General features: G+C 38.9%; 1 protein-coding gene across 1 annotated transcript in view; it reads left to right on the top strand.

The window, feature by feature from the left end:
* The window catches only part of LOC132557789 (uncharacterized), a gene marked incomplete at its 3' end in the record, with an annotated part of 148,001 nt that overhangs the window by 26,402 nt on the left and 100,080 nt on the right, over positions 1 to 21,519 (top strand). Inside the window, 8 exon segments of the mRNA XM_060222317.1 lie at positions 13,698 to 13,725; positions 15,443 to 15,536; positions 15,751 to 15,845; positions 16,899 to 17,117; positions 18,154 to 18,249; positions 18,383 to 18,516; positions 19,768 to 19,972; positions 20,516 to 20,679. Of these exon segments, the coding sequence (XP_060078300.1) occupies positions 13,698 to 13,725; positions 15,443 to 15,536; positions 15,751 to 15,845; positions 16,899 to 17,117; positions 18,154 to 18,249; positions 18,383 to 18,516; positions 19,768 to 19,972; positions 20,516 to 20,679 (1,035 nt within the window).

The raw sequence follows: 21,519 nt of genomic DNA, 5'->3' as shown, positions 1-21,519 counted from the left end.
ACATAAATCAATGTCGTATATCACTGATAAATATACAGCGATGACTGTCACTGGGGCGTTCTACATCACTGATAAATATACAGCGATAGCTCTCACAGGGGCGTTCTACATCACTGATAAATATACAGCGATGACTGTCACTGGGGCGTTCTACATCACTGATAAATATACAGCGATGACTGTCACTGGGGCGTTCTACATCACCGATAAATATACAGCGATGGCTATCACAGGGGCGTTCTACATCACTGATAAATATACAGCGATGGCTGTCACTGGGGCGTCCTACATCACTGATAAATATACAGCGATGACTGTCACTGGGGCGTTCTACATCGCTGATAAATATACAGCGATGACTGTCACTGGGGCGTTCTACATCGCTGATAAATATACAGCGATGACTGTCACTGGGGCGTTCTACATCGCTGATAAATATACAGCGATGACTGTCACTGGGGCGTTCTACATCGCTGATAAATATACAGCGATGTCTGTCACTGGGGCGTTCTACATCACTGATAAATATACAGCGATGACTGTCACTGGGGCGTTCTACATCACTGATAAATATACAGCGATGACTGTCACTGGGGCGTTCTACATAACTGATAAATATACAGCGATGACTGTCACTGGGGCGTTCGTCGGTTGCTTTACTCGTGAGGACTTTTTGATTTCTACAGCAGAGAAATGATAATTAATCTTTCAGAAACTCATTGTCCAGTTGGAAACTCGGGGTAACAATAATTCATTTAGGTATAAATAATGAAGTGAAAACTCTAAGGTGCTATCCCGTACCTCCGTACAAGGATCTCATCTTTCCCGTTAGTTCCAGCAGCTGATCCGCTGTATTGTAAGTCGAGACCTCCCATACTGGTTAATAAACCTGACACAGATTACCCAGACAGTCCTTCATTAATATATGGTAAAACTAGTACTGTACAAAATACTGGACCTTGTACTGTACAATATACTGGATATTGTACTGTACAAAATACTGGACCTAGTACTGTACAATATAGTGGACCTAGTATTGTACAATATACTGGACCTAGTACTGTACAATATACTGGACCTAGTACTGTACAATATAACGGACCAAGTACTGTACAATATACCGGACCTAGTACTGTATAATATACTGGACCTAGAACTGTACAATATAGTGGACCTAGCACTGTACAATATACTGGACCTAGTACTGTACAATATACTGGACCGTGTACTGTACAATATAACGGACCTTGTACTGTACAATATACTGGACCTAGTACTGTACAATATACTGGACCTAGTACTGTACAATATAACGGACCTAGTACTGTACAATATACTGGACCTATTACTGTACAATATACTGGACCTAGTACTGTACAATATAACGGACCTAGTACTGTACAATATACTGGACCTAGTACTGTACAATATAACGGACCTAGTACTGTACAATATACTGGACCTAGTACTGTACAATATAACGGACCTAGTACTATACAGATATACTGGACCTAGTACTGTACAATATACTGGGCCTAGTACTGTACAATATACTGGACCTAGTACTGTACAATATAACGGACCTAGCACTGTACAATATACTGGACCTAGTACTGTACAATATACTGGACCTAGTACTGTACAATATAACGGACCTAGTACTGTACAATATACTGGACCTAGTACTGTACAATATAACGGACCTAGTACTGTACAATATACTGGACCTAGTACTGTACAATATAACGGACCTAGTACTATACAGATATACTGGACCTAGTACTGTACAATATACTGGGCCTAGTACTGTACAATATACTGGACCTAGTACTGTACAATATAACGGACCTAGCACTGTACAATATACTGGACCTAGTACTGTACAATATACTGGACCTTGTACTGTACAATATAACGGACCTAGTACTGTACAATATAACGGACCTAGTACTGTACAATATACTGGACCTAGTACTGTACAATATACTGGACCTAGTACTGTACAATATACCGGACCTAGTACTGTACAATATAACGGACCTAGTACTGTACTATATAGTGGACCTAGTACTGTACAATATAGTGGACCTAGCACTGTATAATATACTGGACCTAGTATTGTACAATATACTGGACCTAGTACTGTACAATATACTGGACCTAGTATTGTACAGATATACTGGACCTAGTACTGTACAATATAACGGACCTAGTACTGTACAATATAACGGACCTAGTACTTTACAATATAACGGACCAAGTACTGTACAATATAGTGGACCTAGTACTGTACAATATAACGGACCTAGTACTGTACAATATAACGGACCTAGTACTGTACAATATAGTGGACCTAGTATTGTACAATATAACTGACCTAGTACTGTACAATATACTGGACCTAGTACTGTACAATATACTAGTACTGTACAATATACTGGACCTTGTACTATATAACGGACCTAGTACTGTACAATATAGTGGACCTAGTACTGTACAATATACTGGACCTAGTACTGTACAATATAACGGACCTATTACTGTACAATATAGTGGACCTAGTATTGTACAATATACCGGACCTAGTACTGTACAATATACTGGACCTAGTACTGTACAATATAACGGACCTATTACTGTACAATATAGTGGACCTAGTATTGTACAATGTACTGTACAATATACTGGACCTAGTACTGTACAATATAACGGACCTATTACTGTACAATATAGTGGACCTAGTATTGTACAATATACCGGACCTAGTACTGTACAATATACTGGACCCAGTACTGTACAATATAACGGACCTAGAACTGTACAATATAACGGACCTAGTACTGTACAATATACTGGACCTTGTACTGTACAATATAGTGGACCTAGTACTTTACAATATAACGGACCTAGTACTGTACAATATAGTGGACCTAGTACTGTACAATATACTGGACCTAGTACTGTACAATATACTGGACCTAGTACTGCACAATATAACGGACCTAGTACTGTACAATATAGTGGACCTAGTACTGTACAATATACTGGACCTAGTACTGTACAATATAACGGACCTAGTACTGTACAATATAGTGGACCTAGTATTGTACAATATAACGGACCTAGTACTGTACAATATAGTGGACCATGTACTGTACAACATACTGGACCTAGCACTGTACAATATAACGGACCTAGTACTGTACAATATAACGGACCTAGTACTGTACAATATACTGGACCTAGTACTGTACAATATACTGGACCTAGTACTGTACAACATACTGGACCTAGTACTGTACAATATAACGGACCTAGTACTGTACAATATACTGGACCTAGTACTGTACAATATAACGGTCATATGATTGTACAATGAAACGGTCCTAGAATTGTACAATAAAATGGACCAGGTATTTTACAATCTACTGAACACGTCGCCGATAAAACAGTCCATAAGTCATACGTAGTCACACAGGTGAATTTTAAACCCCACAAGTGTTTTAACCATATGTTCGACTTCATTAGCATTTATAATTACAGCGGTGACAAAACAAAGTGTTGTGTTATTTGTATACAAGTTTTCTAGGATGTGTGTACACACGTGTAAATGACTCCCCGCCAGGCTCCCTGAGACACAGTAGGAGTTAGGAACCACAGGAACACCCTTTTTAAAACGACGTGAGCGCCGGATTGTGTCGGGATCAGAGTCTCCGTGTCACGCGTTTATCTCTGGGGTGTGGTTCGGACAATCTTCGGAGCCGGTGAGTGAATACACCGGAGTTACAAACTTACCCTTTCGGAACATCTTCGGAGACATTGGATGTGTTTTACATTTAATTTGCGGAAATTAAATTAATTCCAGTGTTTAGGAACCCACGTGCTTCAAGCAGGTGTGGACCTTACCTTTGACACTATGGGTAACTGGGAGATTATCGTCGTATGCTTTTTAGCATTTGTTTGCCTATGTAACTCCAAGGTAGGTTTTACCTTCATCTCCACTAACTTCATATAACGGTTTATTGTGTGCGTGCAGCAAGCAGGCACAAGGTGGGAAGAATACATTCTGAACTGAAGTTTAACTTGTACGTTATACGATGTCTACTTTACACATCAAATATCCTGGAATTGTATCATTCATTGAGCGTTTGAATGATGCAGGTGGATGTTTTTTGGATTGTACAAATGTTTAACATATCTTAACTGTATTTGCCGGAGGCTATTCTCCTTTATAGAATGCTTCCATTCATTATTACGTTACACAGAGCCTTCATTTACATATTAAAACAACAGGCATCGCTTTGATTTCTAGCTTCTATAGACACCGGGCAATGTAAATGAGAACCAAACCCCATAAGATATTCCCCGAAGACTTCCGAAGTACATTAACATTGTCTCATTTTGTTTTAAAGCATTTCTTTCTAGCGTTTTGCAGTTATAAGTAGCAATGACCACCAAGCTCTACCGCCGTGAGTTGTCACCGATTTATGCCTTTATAAAGGTTACGCGGAAGAAGGAACTCTATTAAATGGTTTATTGGTATGCAAGAAATTTAAATGGCTTGATACCAACACGGTGGCATTTAGATATTGATGATATTGTAGTACCGGTACATTTATGTGTATACTGAGAATATGTAAGTCCGTGGTATAACGGACATCGGGGCGTGTCCACTTTACACACGAGGCCCAACCCCAGGGACATGTACAGCTCATACGAAAATAATACCATTGCCTACCTACATATGTACACTGTAGTAAGTTTCGCAGGCATGCGGAGCCGTGTCATTTATGCGGAAACGCTTTTTTTTTTTTTTTTTTGAAGTTCAGGGGTTGGAAATTAGTAGGGCAGGGAGAAAATTACAAAATTATAAATCATATGTTGTGAAATAAAGGATATTACGTGATTGCATTGATGTCGTCTTAATTACGTAGTTATGGGTGTTAAATGATATTACCCTCGCTTATATCAGAGATCTACATTGGTCCATGTTGATATCGATATCATACACGGGGCATGTATACAAACAATGAGAATACCTAAAACATATCAAATTCAAACTTCAATGTTTATTCATATTCTTTTTATGTATAATCACTTGTCCGCACGCCACACACTGGAATGATGTAATTGGGACTGGGTGTAATTACGCATGTTTGAGTGATGTTTTTATGTAATTACGTAAATCGATTATCTCCCAGCTTATCAATCACCACACCTGTCAGATGATTCGCTTTATAACGACGTGAGATACAAAGTTACTTCAGTTTATAAGGACGTGATAAACATAGCTACTTAGGTTTATAAGGACGTGATAAACATAGCTACTTAGGTTTATAAAGACGTGATAAACATAGCTGCTTAAGTATATACCGACGTGATAAACATAGCTACTTAGGTTTATAAGGACGTGATAAACATAGCTACTTGGGTTTATAAGGACGTGATAAACATAGCTACTTGGGTTTATAAGGACGTGATAAACAAAGCTACTTGGGTTTATAAGGACGTGATAAACATAGCTACTTAGGTTTATAAGGACGTGATAAACATGTCTTAAGATCGTGACTGTTGCTGACATCCGGTCTTAAGATCGTGACTGTTGCTGACATCCGGTCTTAAGATCGTGACTGTTGCTGACATCCGGTCTTCAGATCGTGACTGTTACTGACCTCCGGTCTTAAGATCGTGACTGTTGCTGACATCCGGTCTTAAGATCGTGACTGTTACTGACCTCCGGTCTTAAGATCGTGACTGTTGCTTACATTCTGTCTTACGACCGATACAATTGCTGACCTCCGGTCTTAAGATCGTGACTGTTGCTTACATTCTGTCTTACGACCGATACAATTGCTGACCTCCGGTCTTAAGATCGTGACTGTTGCTGACATCCGGTCTTAAGATCGTGACTGTTGCTGACATCCGGTCTTAAGATCGTGACTGTTGCTGACATCCGGTCTTAAGATCGTGACTGTTGCTGACCTCCGGTCTTCAGATCGTGACTGTTGCTTACATTCTGTCTTACGATCGATACAATTGCTGACCTCCGGTCTTAAGATCTGGACTGATGCTGACAATCCGGCCCAGAGTAGTGATAACGTTAACATTGCGGATAGAAAAGAAAAATAACTGGCTATGTTGTTTCCGTGACGACCGTAACTATGAGGAATGGAATGGCAGTCGACATTGTCTAATCTAATGCTGCGAGGTGATTCACTGTTTCGACATTTGTATTAAGAGTAGCTTCGAGTTGAACACACCTATACATGACATACTGGAGATGGACAAACATAATAGAGCGCGCCTATAGAATAAAAAAGGTCCTGGGTTAGAGCACCCATCAACAGTTGGAAGGTCTGGGGCTCAAAACGCGACATGGCCTTGTCGCATTGGTCAGGAATAACGAAAGATTTTAGTTGGCAAAACTAGACAGAATCTCTATGCTGTTGTAGGAACTGATCGAAGTTAACACACGCCACATACACACTTGATAGTGATTAAACTTAAATAATAATAATATTTCTTGATAAATCGAGCAGTGAGTAGCATAGACTCATGTTATCAATGTAAACTTGAAATGATGCGCGTGCATGTTTTGTGTGTGTATGAGGGTGTGTGTGTATGAGGGTGTGTGTGTGTATGTGTATGTGGGTACGCATCTACATAGAGGTTTGCTCAGATTAAGCCACTAAAATACACGACGCGTTTTAAAACATATCTTTTAAATTCCACACGAGCTATTTCGGTCAGATTCAGAGATTTGTATACTGATGTGCCTTTGGCTAACGAAACCTTCAAACCGTACCAGACGGTGATACCTACATCAGAAATATTATTAAGAATCTGTGTAATTCAACATATATCAAGATAAAAATAGCTCTAAAACAGTTATCTGTCGTTATTGCTGGTGACACCATCTACCTGATGTCCTAGCAGGTCACGACCTCAACATCACGCCCCATCGGACACGAGGTTTTAGTCGACGGGTGCACTCGATGTAAGGTTATAGTAGACGGGTACACTCACTTTAAACATGGTGTTAGATAGGCCAGTAAAACAGAAACACTAATGATCGATATGTGTACAGGGATTGGAGCACCTTTACACTAATGATCGATATGTGAACAGGGATTGGAGCACCTTTACACGAATGATCGATATGTGTACAGGGATTGGAGCACCTTTAAACGAATGGTCGGTATTTGTACAGGGATGGGCGCACCTAATCACTAATGATCTATATTTGTAGAAGGATGGGGACACCGTTACACTAATGGTCGATATTTGTAGGGTAATGGCGCGTCTTTACACGAATGGTCGTTATTTGTACATGAATGAGCGCACCCTTACACGAATGATCGATATTTGTACAGGGATGGGCGCACCTTTACACTAATGATCGATATTTGTAGAGGGATGGGCGCCTTTACACTAATGATAGATATGTGTACAGAGATGGGCGCACCTTTACACTAATGATCGATATTTGTACAGGGATGGGCGCGCCTTTACACTAATGATAGATATGTGTACATGGATGAGCGCACCTTTACACTAATGATCGATATTTGTACAGGGATGGGCGCACCTTTACACTAATGATCGATATGTGTACAGGGATGGGCGCACCTTTACACTAATGATCGATATTTGTACAGGGATGGGCGCACCTTTACACTAATGATCGATATGTGTACAGGGATGGGCGCACCTTTACACTAATGATCGATATTTGTACAGGGATGGGCGCACCTTTACACTAATGATAGATATGTGTACAGGGATGAGCGCACCTTTACACTAATGATCGTTATTTGTAGAGGGATGGGCGCGCCTTTACACTAATGATCGTTATTTGTACAGGGATGGGCGCACCTTTACACTAATGATCGATATGTGTACAGGGATGAGCGCACCTTTACACTAATGATCGATATTTGTACAGGGATGGGCGCACCTTTACACTAATGATCGTTATTTGTAGAGGGATGGGCGCGCCTTTACACTAATGATCGTTATTTGTACAGGGATGGGCGCACCTTTACACTAATGATCGATATGTGTACAGGGATGGGCGCACCTTTACACTAATGATCGATATTTGTACAGGGATGGGCGCACCTTTACACTAATGATAGATATGTGTACAGGGATGGGCGCGCCTTTACAATAATGATCGATATTTGTACAGGGATGGGCGCACCTTTACACTAATGATCGATATTTGTACAGGGATGGGCGCACCTTTACACTAATGATCGATATGTGTACAGGGATGGGCGCACCTTTACACTAATGATCGATATTTGTACAGGGATGGGCGCACCTTTACACTAATGATAGATATGTGTACAGGGATGGGCGCGCCTTTACAATAATGATCGATATTTGTACAGGGATGGGCGCGCCTTTACACTAATGATCGATATGTGTACAGGGATGAGCGCACCTTTACACTAATGATCGATATGTGTACAGAGATGGGCGCACCTTTACACTAATGATCGATATTTGTAGAGGGATGGGCGCCTTTACACTAATGATAGATATGTGTACAGGGATGAGCGCACCTTTACACTAATGATCGTTATTTGTAGAGGGATGGGCGCGCCTTTACACTAATGATCGTATGGGTGTACATGTACTAATTATTGTGTCCTACCTAACGGGAAGGTGTGTATGAGAATATCTAGTGATTTTGTCCTACCTAAGGGGAAGGTGTGTGTGAGAATATCTAGTGATTTTGTCCTACCTAAGGGGAAGGTGTGTATGATAATATCTAGTTATTGTGTCCTACCTAACGGGAAGGTGTGTATGAGAATATCTAGTATTGTGTCCTACCTAAGGGGAAGGTGTGTATGAGAATATCTAGTGGCTGTGTCCTACCTAAGAGGAAGGTGTGTATGAGAATATTGTGACTGTTTCCGACCTAAAAGCGTGCATGTGATATCTGGTGATTGTATACCTAGTGACTGTATCCGGCTTAAGTCTAATTGCGGTGTTATCTAGAGAGAATGTACCCGATCTAAGATAATGTGCAGGAGATCTACTGACAGTATCAGACCTTTGGAGGGGAGGCAGGGTAGCTTGTGACTGTATCCGACCTCTGAGGACGTGCGCGGGTATCTGGTTACTGTTTCCGATGTGTCAGACAAAGACGTTATTAAGACAGACAGGTGTGACAATAACCCTTTCAGACTCGTTGTTTACACAAACCTCGATGTGATTGGAAACCGAATCTCCATTTGTTACTGCATTGTACCGTCACTCAGGACAACTCATTTAACCTTGTCATTGTCCAGTGGCTACAGACCGTCTGACCTTAGCTACCCTATCACGACAATATAATAACACCAACTATATACGTACATATATACAGACAGATCAAACACGAAATATAAAAAAGTCTATTGTGTTTACAAAATTGATCTTTTTCTCAATAGATATTGATTGTAAACATCTCTAGATCAACGATTAAGGTGACAAAATATCAATATTGATCGATCAGTGTCGATTATAATTCGTCATGAAAGTAAGATCCATAATAATTCTGACTGGTTGTCGACATATGAAGTAACACTAATTCTGATTGGTAGTCGACAAATGTAGTAACACTAATTCTGACTGGTTGTCGATGTATGTAGTAACACTAATTCTGATTGGTAGTCGACAAATGTAGTAACACTAATTCTGACTGGTTGTCGATGTATGTAGTAACACTAATTCTGATTGGTAGTCGACATATTTAGTAACACTAATTCTGACTGGTTGTCGATATATGAAGTAACACTAATTCTGATTGGTAGTCGACATATGTAGTAACACTAATTCTGACTGGTTGTCGATGTATGTAGTAACACTAATTCTGACTGATTGTCGACATATGTAGTAACACTAATTCTGACTGGTTGTCGACATATGAAGTAACATTAATTCTGACTGGTTGTCGACATATGTAGTAACACTAATTCTGACTGGTTGTCGATGTATGTAGTAACACTAATTCTGACTGGTTGTCGATGTATGTAGTAACACTAATTCTGACTGATTGTCGACATATGTAGGAACACTAATTCTGACTGGTTGTCGATGTATGTAGTAACACTAATTCTGACTGGGTGTCGACATATGAAGTAACACTAATTCTGATTGGTAGTCGACATATGTAGTAACACTAATTCTGATTGGTTGTCGATGTATGTAGTAACACTAATTCTGATTGGTTGTCGATGTATGTAGTAACACTAATTCTGACTGATTGTCGACATATGTAGTAACACTAATTCTGACTGGTTGTCGATGTATGTAGTAACACTAATTCTGATTGGTTTACGACATATTAAGTAACACTAATTCTGACTGGTTGTCGACATATGAAGTAACACTAATTCTGACTGGTTGTCGACATATGTAGTAACACTAATTCTGATTGGTTTACGACATATTAAGTAACACTAATTCTGACTGGTTGTCGACATATGAAGTAACACTAATTCTGACTGGTTGTCGACATATGTAGTAACACTAATTCTGACTGGTTGTCGACATATGTAGTAACACTAATTCTGATTGGTTGTCGATGTATGTAGTAACACTAATTCTGACTGATTGTCGACATATGTAGTAACACTAATTTTGACTGGTTGTCGATGTATGTAGTAACACTAATTCTGACTGGTTGTCGACATATGAAGTAACACTAATTCTGATTGGTAGTCGACATATGTAGTAACACTAATTCTGACTGGTTGTCGAGATTGTCGACATATGTAGTAACACTAATTTTGACTGGTTGTCGATGTATGTAGTAACACTAATTCTGATTGGTTTACGACATATTAAGTAACACTAATTCTGACTGGTTGTCGACATATGAAGTAACACTAATTCTGACTGGTTGTCGACATATGTAGTAACACTAATTCTGACTGGTTGTCGACATATGTAGTAACACTAATTCTGATTGGTTGTCGATGTATGTAGTAACACTAATTCTGATTGGTTGTCGACATATGTAGTAACACTAATTCTGACTGGTTGTCGATGTATGTAGTAACACTAATTCTGACTGGTTGTCGACATATGAAGTAACACTAATTCTGATTGGTAGTCGACATATGTAGTAACACTAATTCTGATTGGTTGTCGATGTATGTAGTAACACTAATTCTGATTGGTTGTCGACATATGTAGTAACACTAATTCTGATTGGTTGTCGACATATGTAGTAACACCAATTCTGATTGGTAGTCGACATATGAAGTAACACTAATTCTGATTGGTAGTCGACATATGTAGTAACACTAATTCTGATTGGTAGTCGACATATGAAGTAACACCAATTCTGATTGGTAGTCGACATATGTAGTAACACCAATTCTGATTGGTAGTCGACATATGTAGTAACACCAATTCTGATTGGTTGTCGACATATGTAGTAACACTAATTCTGATTGGTTGTCGATGTATGTAGTAACACTAATTCTGACTGGTTGTCGATGTGTGTATTAACACTAATTCTGATTGGTTGTCGATGTATGTAGTAACAATACTTCAGACTGGTTGTCGATGTATCCTGCTCATTATAAATTCTGACTAGTTGATAATTTGATCGATTAATTTTAATTCTGGTTTTCGAATTATGTGGATCACTCTTTTTGCGGTTCTGGACAAAACCAGATACCTACATATTTTGTTTTACTTGGGCTCTAGACACAACACAGTTCAATTGATGACAAATCTGTCACGCCCACCCTGTAAAGTACGGAAATTCAGTTTAAGTGTTAAAATATTGCGTTTTGTATTTTCAACATTGTGTTAAGAATCATGAGCGTCATAATGGAAAACCATCACGCCCTGTGCCTTGACTGTTAAATTCATCAGTAAAAATGTCTTTTAATGTAAACAATTATACTAAAGACCTGACGCACCCTAATCTAAATCAGTCCATTTACAAAACAATTTTCCCGTGAGATTGTTTGTTTCTATACTAGGGATCTGACACACCAGATAGATAGTTGACTGATTGCGGGTTTCACATCTATATGACTATTGGTGAAGTCTCACCGATGCATATCTGTATTCTGTCGGCGTGAACTCTGTAATGCGATATAGATATCTTGGTCTGCGGTCATATCAAATACAGAAGTAAAAAACAAAAATGTGTCGACCGACAAAATGTCTTGAAGTTTTCATGTTGGTATAAAAAAAAGTCGCAGAAATTCAAATAGACACACTGTCATACGCATTATGTTGAAAAAAACAAAAACAAAACATAACAAAAAAGAAAACAATTTCAATCAACAATTAATAATAAAATAACTCGGTGACTTCCAACACTTTCATCGTCACCGAAACGGAAGGTGCCGGAGGGTTACGATTTGGACATGGATCTTGTGATATTTGTTTTCCTCGCCTTCCAAACTGCGTCATTTGTGTGTAGCGTACTTGCGATGTATGCTTTCCTCGTCCCCTAACTGCGTTATTAGTGGGTAGCGTACTTGATTTCCTCGCCCCCTAACTGCGTTATTTGTGGGTAGCGTACTTGCGATGTATGATTTCCTCGTCCCCTAACTGCGTTATTTGTGGGTAGCGTACTTGTGATGTATGCTTTCCTCGTCCCCTAACTGCATTATTAGTGGGTAGCGTACTTGATTTCCTCGCCCCCTAACTGCGTTATTTGTGGGTAGCGTACTTGCGATGTATGATTTCCTCGCCCCCTAACTGAGTTATTTGTGGGTAGCGTACTTGCGATGTATGATTTCCTCGCCCCCTAACTGCGTTATTTGTGGGTAGCGTACTTGCGATATTTGATTTCCTCGCCCCCTAACTGCGTTATTTGTGGGTAGCGTACTTGCGATATATGCTTTCCTCGTCCCCTAACTGCGTTATTTGTGGGTAGCGTACTTGCGATATTTGATTTCCTCGCCCCCTAACTGCGTTATTTGTGGGTAGCGTACTTGCGATGTATGATTTCCTCGCATTATTAGTGGGTAGCGTACTTGATTTCCTCGCCCCCTAACTGCGTTATTTGTGGGTAGCGTACTTGCGATGTATGATTTCCTCGCCCCCTAACTGAGTTATTTGTGGGTAGCGTACTTGCGATGTATGATTTCCTCGTCCCCTAACTGCGTTATTTGCGGGTAGCGTACTTGTGATATTTGATTTCCTCGCCCCCTAACTGCGTTATTTGTGGGTAGCGTACTTGCGATGTATGCTTTCCTCGTCCCCTAACTGCGTTATTTGTGGTTAGCGTACTTGCGATATTTGATTTCCTCGCCCCCTAACTGCGTTATTTGTGGGTAGCGTACTTGCGATGTATGATTTCCTCGTCCCCTAACTGCGTTATTTGTGGGTAGCGTACTTGTGATATTTGATTTCCTCGCCCCCTAACTGCGTTATTTGTGGGTAGCGTACTTGTGATATTTGATTTCCTCGCCCCCTAACTGCGTTATTTGTGGTTAGCGTACTTGATTTCCTCGTCCCCTAACTGCGTTATTTGTGTGTAGCTTACTTGTGATATTTGATTTCCTCTTCAAATGAGGATTTCGGTATTATTTTCCGGATATTATACCAATTCGCTTTTTAATTGTAAACCGAGGACAAAATGAAAGCATTGTCAACATCGCCACTGATCAACTTCTCACTTGTTCTTAGTTGTTTTATTACTAAAGCCTCATGTTTTCTTTCACTTTCAGGAGGAGATAACTTACACGTGCCAGAGTGGTAAGTATTGGAGAATTTTACTGGTACAATTCACTTGTAACGTTATTAACGTTTAGCTTGAATCACCTTTAAAGTGTGATAATCCTTGAAAAATACCCTCTGTATTTTAATATTCTACAGGTAAAAATGTATTTATAATCACTGTAAAATATTCGCTAATATTCTGCCAGTAAGAGTATACTTATATAATAATCACAATAAAGATAACCTCAATACTTTATATGTTATTATATAAAAAAAAATTGAAAATCTCTTAAAAAAAATTCCCTGAAGTTATACTTAAATAATCTATCAGTAATAGCACCTATACTATAATATTTTATCAGTAAGAATATATCCTAATCCCTGTAAACAAAGCATCTAGCAAGCTATACTCTTGTAACGGGAGGGGTGTACCTATGTGCACACCCACTCTGCGTAGTGTGTCCAGAACTGTTACTGACAAACCCAGGTTCGAATTGAGTTGTTGTTGAACTATTTGCTGGAGGAAATTATGAGCACAGACATATAGACAGTTAAGGTATATTTATGAACAATAACAAGAAATGACAACAAAGAGAAACAACATTAGAACAGATGTCCACCACAGCGGCAACAACAAGCGTGTAGAATTGACACTAACACATTAGCAACCTTTGAGACAACCCCTGACCCTCTTACCACTAAATCCTAATAATTCCCCATTGAACTTAACAGGTAAATTAACCCACTCAATCCAAAAAGAGAAGAAAATATGTGACTGTCAGCTCACAATTTCAATCGTAATAGTGCTGAACGTACCAGCAAATACTGTTATATACCCTGAGTGCACAATTTTGTATCTACATGCAATCAGAAGCCTAGATTGAATGCACCTGACGGGAAATAATCTCTGTCACAAGATCTGAGTCAGAACAGGCAGTAAATAATGACCTGTAATTATCATTTGCATAGCGATACTTTCTGAATATCGCGAGATTACGGTTCAACAACGAGAAGTACAGATGTAGACAAATTCAGAATGAAAATGCAGACGTGAAAACCAATCCCACTGCACTATAATATTCTATCAGTGAGAATATACAATAATCCCAGTAAACATAGCATCTACCTGGGTATAAATAGCCCCTAGATATATCATTTACAGAATGTCAGAATGCTGTGCTTGTATTGACATTCACATTTATCATGGCTGTATGGAATAGGCCTATTGTATACCCTATATATACGTATAAGCTTTATATGTATTACTGTACTAATTACTAGCCAGAACTTTAGCTGAGAATGTGTAGCAGGCCCTAACCCAGACATCCCAAGTTCAATCTCATGTGGCAGCATCAAAATAAATGATAATCTCTGTTACATGAACACCAATGTAGAAATGTTGGAATGATTTTTAGCTTTGCTTCATAAGTTTTTGTCTGGTTTGGGGTTTGAGGGTAGGAAGTATATGTATAGTCCTAGCAATAGCTACAGTCATGGATTTGGATACTGCTCAGCTAGAGAGAACTTCTCTTAAACTCGATGATTTAAGTGTAAGGCTAGTGAGCCAGAAGTCTCGGTTCCTTCCCTGGTGGAGGCTTTGAAATAAATATGGACATTTTTTACATCTGGTTAATGAAGCATTTAAAAGACAATAACGATATGCAAAGTACATATTGTTGTGTCAAAGTTGTAAGTTGTAATAGTATTTCAGAGGCAGGTCAACTCAATATGAAAGCGTTATTTCTTTTTACAGGTTGGACCAATCTTGGCTCAAAATGTTACAAAGTGTTTGGTTCTGCACCCACTGTAAAGCAAAATTGGAAGAGAGCATCATCTACATGTCAAGGGTGAGAGATTTCATCCTTCTCAAAATAAAGTGTTTACTTATTTGTGTCCTAAAACAAGGTTTAATCAGAAGTGTCATTATTAAAAAAATCTTCAATTTGTTTTACAACTTAACAGAAATTGGTACAAAAATAGCCATCACATCTCCTATTTAATGCTTTCCTCTGATATATGAGTGCCTATGTATATATATAGGAGTATGTAATTTTTGTGCAGGTATGGATCCCGCCTCGTGGAGATTAAGGACTATGATGTAAGAACTAAGGTGGGAAACTTTGTCAGTGACAATGGTGTACAGATGTTTTGGACAGGTAAACATTGTCAGGCATTTTTGTCACGGAAATGAGACTATAATATTGTTACTTTCTGCCTTAAAATGATTTCACATTAAAGTTTTGCACTGCCATGTCAATGAAATGATTTCACATTAAAGATGTTGCACTGCCATGTCAATGAAATGATTTCACATTAAAGATGTTGCACTGCCATGTCAATGAAATGATTTCACATTAAAGCTTTGAGCTGCCATGTCAATGAAATGATTTCACATTAAAGATGTTGCACTGCCATGTCAATGAAATGATTTCACATTAAAGCTTTGAGCTGCCATGTCAATGAAATGATTTCACATTAAAGATGTTGCACTGCCATGTCAATGAAATGATTTCACTTCAAAGAGTTTGCACTGCCATGTCAATGAAATGATTTCACATTAAAGTTTTGCACTGCCATGTCAATGAAATGATTTCACATTAAAGCTTTGAGCTGCCATGTCAATGAAATAATTTCACATTAAAGTTATTGTGCTTAGATCTATTGCTCATAGGTGACATCTCGATGCGTGTCCATCATGTACAAAATTTTACAGTCCAGCAAAATTATGGATGCTGAGAAGACAAAAACTTGTGAAATGACTCTGAAGTTTTTATAGGTTGTTCTACTCATTTCAGATTTAGTTTATAGTCATATTGAAACAAGTACATTGTACTGTACTATATCACATTGTAAGATTTCTCTTCCTTTCAAGGAAGAATATTTTTTGGGTTAAATGCCATATTTAAGTGAATTTTGAGAAGTGAAGACTTCATCATAATCTTAATTTCATGTTTTACAATTCATCATTATTTTGACGTGAGAAATAAACATATGTATTGTGTTTACATATTATTAATTAAATTTGACTCGGAAATTCATTATTTCTTTGGGAGGAAGAAGGGGGAGGATGTAAATTTTAGTGTATTTTGGAGGACTGGCGAGACATGTAATTACCTGTAATTCTTGTTTTGTGTATTACACTGTTATTGTCTGTAGTATTCTATTGAAATCAGAGTTTGATATTCAGTTTAATAAAGATGATTTTATAGGTTTAAACAGGTTGAGTATACTAGATTCAGATAAATATGCAGCAAAATGGAACAACAAAGCTGCTTCTTTATATGAGGGTTTATGGAATGTCGGAAATCCACTGGTCTCTGCTGGGGACTGTACTTACATCACCAAAGATGGAAAAGAATTCGCAGACAATCTTGGAAATTGTGACCAACAAATGGCATATGTCTGTGAGAGGATGTCTTGTCCAACAAGTATGTACAATATATTGTTGCTAACTTAAGGGAGAATCTGAGCTTTGGGGAGAATATGAGCTTAGTGGTGAACCTGAGTTTTGGGTGAACATGAGCTTTGGGATGAACATAAGCTTTGGGGTGAACATGAGCTTAGGGGTGATCCTGAGCTTTGGGGTAAACATGAACTATAGGATGAACCTGAGCTTTTTGGTGAATATGAGATTTTGGGGAAAACTGAACTTTGTGGTGGATCTGAGCTTTGGGGTGGATCCTTGCTTTGGGGAGAGCCTGAGGTTTGGGGAGGATCTGATCTTTGGGGAGAGCCTGAGGTTTGGGGAGGATCTGATCTTTGGGGAGAGCCTGAGGTTTGGGGTGGATCTGACCTATGGGGAGAGCCTGAGGGTTGGGGTGGATCTGTTCTTTGGGGAGAGCCTGAAGTTTGGGGAGGATCTGATCTCTGGGGAGAGCCTGAGGTTTGGGGAGGATCTGATCTTTGGGGAGAGCCTGAGGTTTGGGGAGGATCTGATCTTTGGGGAGAGCCTGAGGTTTGGGGAGGATCTGATCTTTGGGGAGAGCCTGAGGTTTGGGGTGGATCTGACCTATGGGGAGAGCCTGAGGGTTGGGGTGAATCTGTTCTTTGGGGAGAGCCTGAGGGTTGGGGTGGATCTGTTCTTTGGGGAGAGCCTGAAGTTTGGGGAGGATCTGATCTTTGGGGAGAGCCTGAGGTTTTGGGAGGATCTGAGCTGTGGTGAGAGCCTAAGGTTTGGAGAGGATCTGAGCTATTGGGAGAGCCTGAGGTTTGGGGAGGATCTATGTTTTGGGGAGAGCCTGAGGTTTGGGGTGGATCTGACCTATGGGGAGAGCCTGAGGTTTGGGAGGATCTGAGCTTTGGGGAAAAGCTGAAGAGAGAAGCTGTTGCTGAACTTAATTGAGGATTTTCATAGATATTTATTTGATATTTACATTCTTTTTTGAAAATTGAGATTTTTTTGTTCGATAATTTTCTTTTGTAAATATTTCTTTGATCTGACCTAGTAGAGGTGTCTATGTTTAGATACTTTCCACTGTTTGAATGGAGGCTGTGTCAATCAGAAATGGAAGTGTGATGGCTTTGACGACTGTGGAGACAACTCAGATGAAGCAGATTGTTGTAAGTCTTAAGTATACTTTGTGTAAATGTAACAAGTTTGAAATAATTGAAAGACCTAAAACAGTCCTTAAACATTTAACAGACCATGGCCATCAGCATGAATCTTGACATTGTTTGGATTTTCCTATTTCAGTCAGCAAGTGCATGTATCAAATTGAGGCATCCTCTAGTACAATACAGACACCAAACTACCCAGGTCTGTATGCGCCGTACAGCTCCTGTATGTGGACCATTATAGGAACGGAGGGGTGTAATGTCTTCCTCAAGGTGAGGATGAACTTTGTTTCATTTAACACTGTCCTGAAGCAAAAACATTTGTCCCACTAAGTAAGTCTTTTACTGAAGGCAAGTATGGTTTGACCCACTTAACCTGTCTTCCTGAATTTGGTGTGACCTTTATTCCAATATACATCTTCCTGAACATTAGTGTCACCTTTGTCGACTTAACGTTTCTTCCTGGACATAGTTTGCACTTTGTACCACTATGTCTCACAATGTGTCTTTCTGAAGGTTCGTGTCACCCTTCTCCCACTTTGTTCAACCTTTCACTCTGAGATTTTGTGTGAAGTTTGTCCTTTTAACATGTCTTCTATAACATTAATGTAACCTTTGCTTCACTTAACCAGTCTTCCTGATATTTTGCCTGACCTTAGTTCCAAAATGTCTTCCTTAACTCTCGTGTGACTTCTGTCTCATTTTGTTCCACTTAGTATGTCTTCCTTAAGTAAAGTGTGACCTTTGTCTCACTTTGTTCCACTTCAGGCCCTGGTCGTTCAAAGGCTGGTTTGAGATAACCACTGGTTAGTGAAAATTTTCAAATATAAATCAAATATAATTGTAAACATTCTTTATAATTTCATAGCTGTAATTTTTTAGAGGAAGACCTGATTGAAATTCCTTTTTTTTGGGCTAACCCACTGGTTAATTCGAACTAACATTTGAGCAACCAAGACCGGGTGTCTTCCTGAAGGTTAGTGTGACCTTCGTCCAACTTTGTTTCGCTTATCGTGTCTTCTTGCCAGTTAGCCTGAACTATGTTTCAATTTGTTCCACTTAACAAGTCTCCTAGAAGTTGATTTTTACCGTTCAGTATGACACCTATTCCTCTTGGTGAAATAAAGCAGAGCAAAAGAGTAGTAGCTTTGATAATTAAGACAGTTACAGTGAACAGTTATCTTGGAAACGAGAAGTTTAGCATGCTCCAAATCTCTGACTTGATTTTTACTTGGAAACTAGAATTTTAGCATGCTCCAAATCTCTGACTTGATTTTTACTTGGAAACTAGAATTTTAGCATGCTCCAAATCTCTGACTTGATTTTAACTTGGAAACTAGAATTTTAGCATGCTCCAAATCTCTGACTTGATTTTAACTTGGAAACTAGATGTTTAGCATGCTCCAAATCTTCCACTTAATCCCTTGCAAATCTGCTTGATTGGAATGAAAGCAACTTTGAATAGTGAAATAAAGTTTTAGTAAATGAGGACATTTGGCATTTTATTAGTGCTTTTGATTTCAGTTCAATGCCTTTGACACTGAGAAGAACCAGGACGTTGTTGATATTTTGGTAGGAGGGATGACAGAGAGAACCTCCATGTACCGTGGCAGTCTATCAGGCTCCGTGGCCACTGCTCAGTATCGCAGCCACAACCGATACATGATCGTGAGGTTCCGGTCTGATAAGGATGTACAGAGACAAGGATTTAGTGCTAACTTCACAAGCTGTATGTATAAATTTTATCAGATTCACAACCAATTCTTCCTTATTTTGAGTAGATCTACCTCACCTGATAATTTCATAGACAATTATATTCACAAATATCAGAGTGCTTTGTTACAAATGTGACAACAACAAAATCAGCTTTATGGATCATTATCTATAAAATGAACAAGTGAAATATTACTAACTTGATTTTGTACTCTCAGCTCTATAAGACTTTTTCTTTTCATGGGAAATTGTTTCCAGTCAAGTGTCAGCTGTGATATATCTTCGAGGTTTCAACTCAAAATCCATTTCATTTATCTCCTGAAGTTTTCAATACCTGCCAGACTTGTTCTCTTAATTGTTTGCCCTTTGCTGATTGGATATGTCTTCTTTTACATTTTATGGTTGCCATAGCAATAAATATTAGAAAATATAGAATTAACTGTTTTTGAAGTACTTGTTTCTAAATGTGTGATTTTAAGCTTAATACAGTATAATATTGACATATTTTTCTCTGTCCTGAGACTTCAACAGTGATTGACTTGCTTTATCATTCATACAGTTTGTGATGGTCTGCCAGAGGTGAACGAAGTGAAGGCAGAAAGATCTGTAAAATCTTTGGTACCACCTCAGTTCTCCTCCGACATCGGCACGTCAAGGCTCAGCAGCACAGACACAGTGTGGGTGGTCACTGCTGCTGAGAGGAGGAAGATCATCACTATCAAGGTATCAACATAGTGTAGTGTGACCTAAAAAGACTTACAGAGGGTGTACAGTTTACTGTATTTAGGTCACAGTGACCCTCAAAGGGTGTACAGTTTATTGTATCTAGGTCACTGTAGCCCTCAGTAGGTGTATAGTTTCTTGTATTTAGGTCACTAACCCTCAGAGGGTGTATAGTTTATTGTATTTAGGTCACAGCGACCCTCAAAGGGTGTTGTGTTTATTGTATTTAGGTCATTGACCCTCAGAGGGTGTAAAGTTGATTATATTTAGGTCACAGTGACCCTCAGAGGGTGTATAATTGATTGTATTTAGGTCACAGTGACCCTCAGAGGGTGTATAGTTTATTGTATTTAGGTCATTGACCCTCAGAAGGTGTATAGGTTCTTGTATATAGGTCACTAACCCTCATAGGGTGTATAGTTTCTTGTATATAGGTCACTAACCCTCAGAGGGTGTAAAGTTGATTATATTTAGGTCACAGTGACCCTCAGAGGGTGTATAATTGACATTACAATCAATTTCAGACTGTCATGACATTACAATCAATTTCAGACTGAGACAGTGAGTGAGAAAAGCTCCAGTATATATTACACTAGAGACATTATGCAAAAATATGAACAGGTACAAGGTTCACCAGAAAACAAGTTGAATATGTAATAGATACTTGTCTCTGATTGGGTGTTTATATTGAATTATAAAGTTAGTACAATTTGTAATGGAAGGTAATAGCAATGAGAGTTTCTTATCAGATCCCAGAAAATCACAGGGAACAGGGAAATATGTTAGCTTTCTTAAAAGATAAAAATAAGTGTTAATTTAGTTAAAAGATAAAAAATGTTT

This window comes from Ylistrum balloti, unplaced genomic scaffold, assembly GCF_031769215.1.
Source record: "Ylistrum balloti isolate Yb309-2 unplaced genomic scaffold, AGI_CSIRO_Ybal_v1 Utg370724, whole genome shotgun sequence".
Taxonomy (NCBI): Eukaryota; Metazoa; Mollusca; class Bivalvia; order Pectinida; family Pectinidae; genus Ylistrum; species Ylistrum balloti.
Note: the sequence above shows the minus strand (reverse complement) of the source record. Positions and strands in the feature narration are given on the sequence as shown.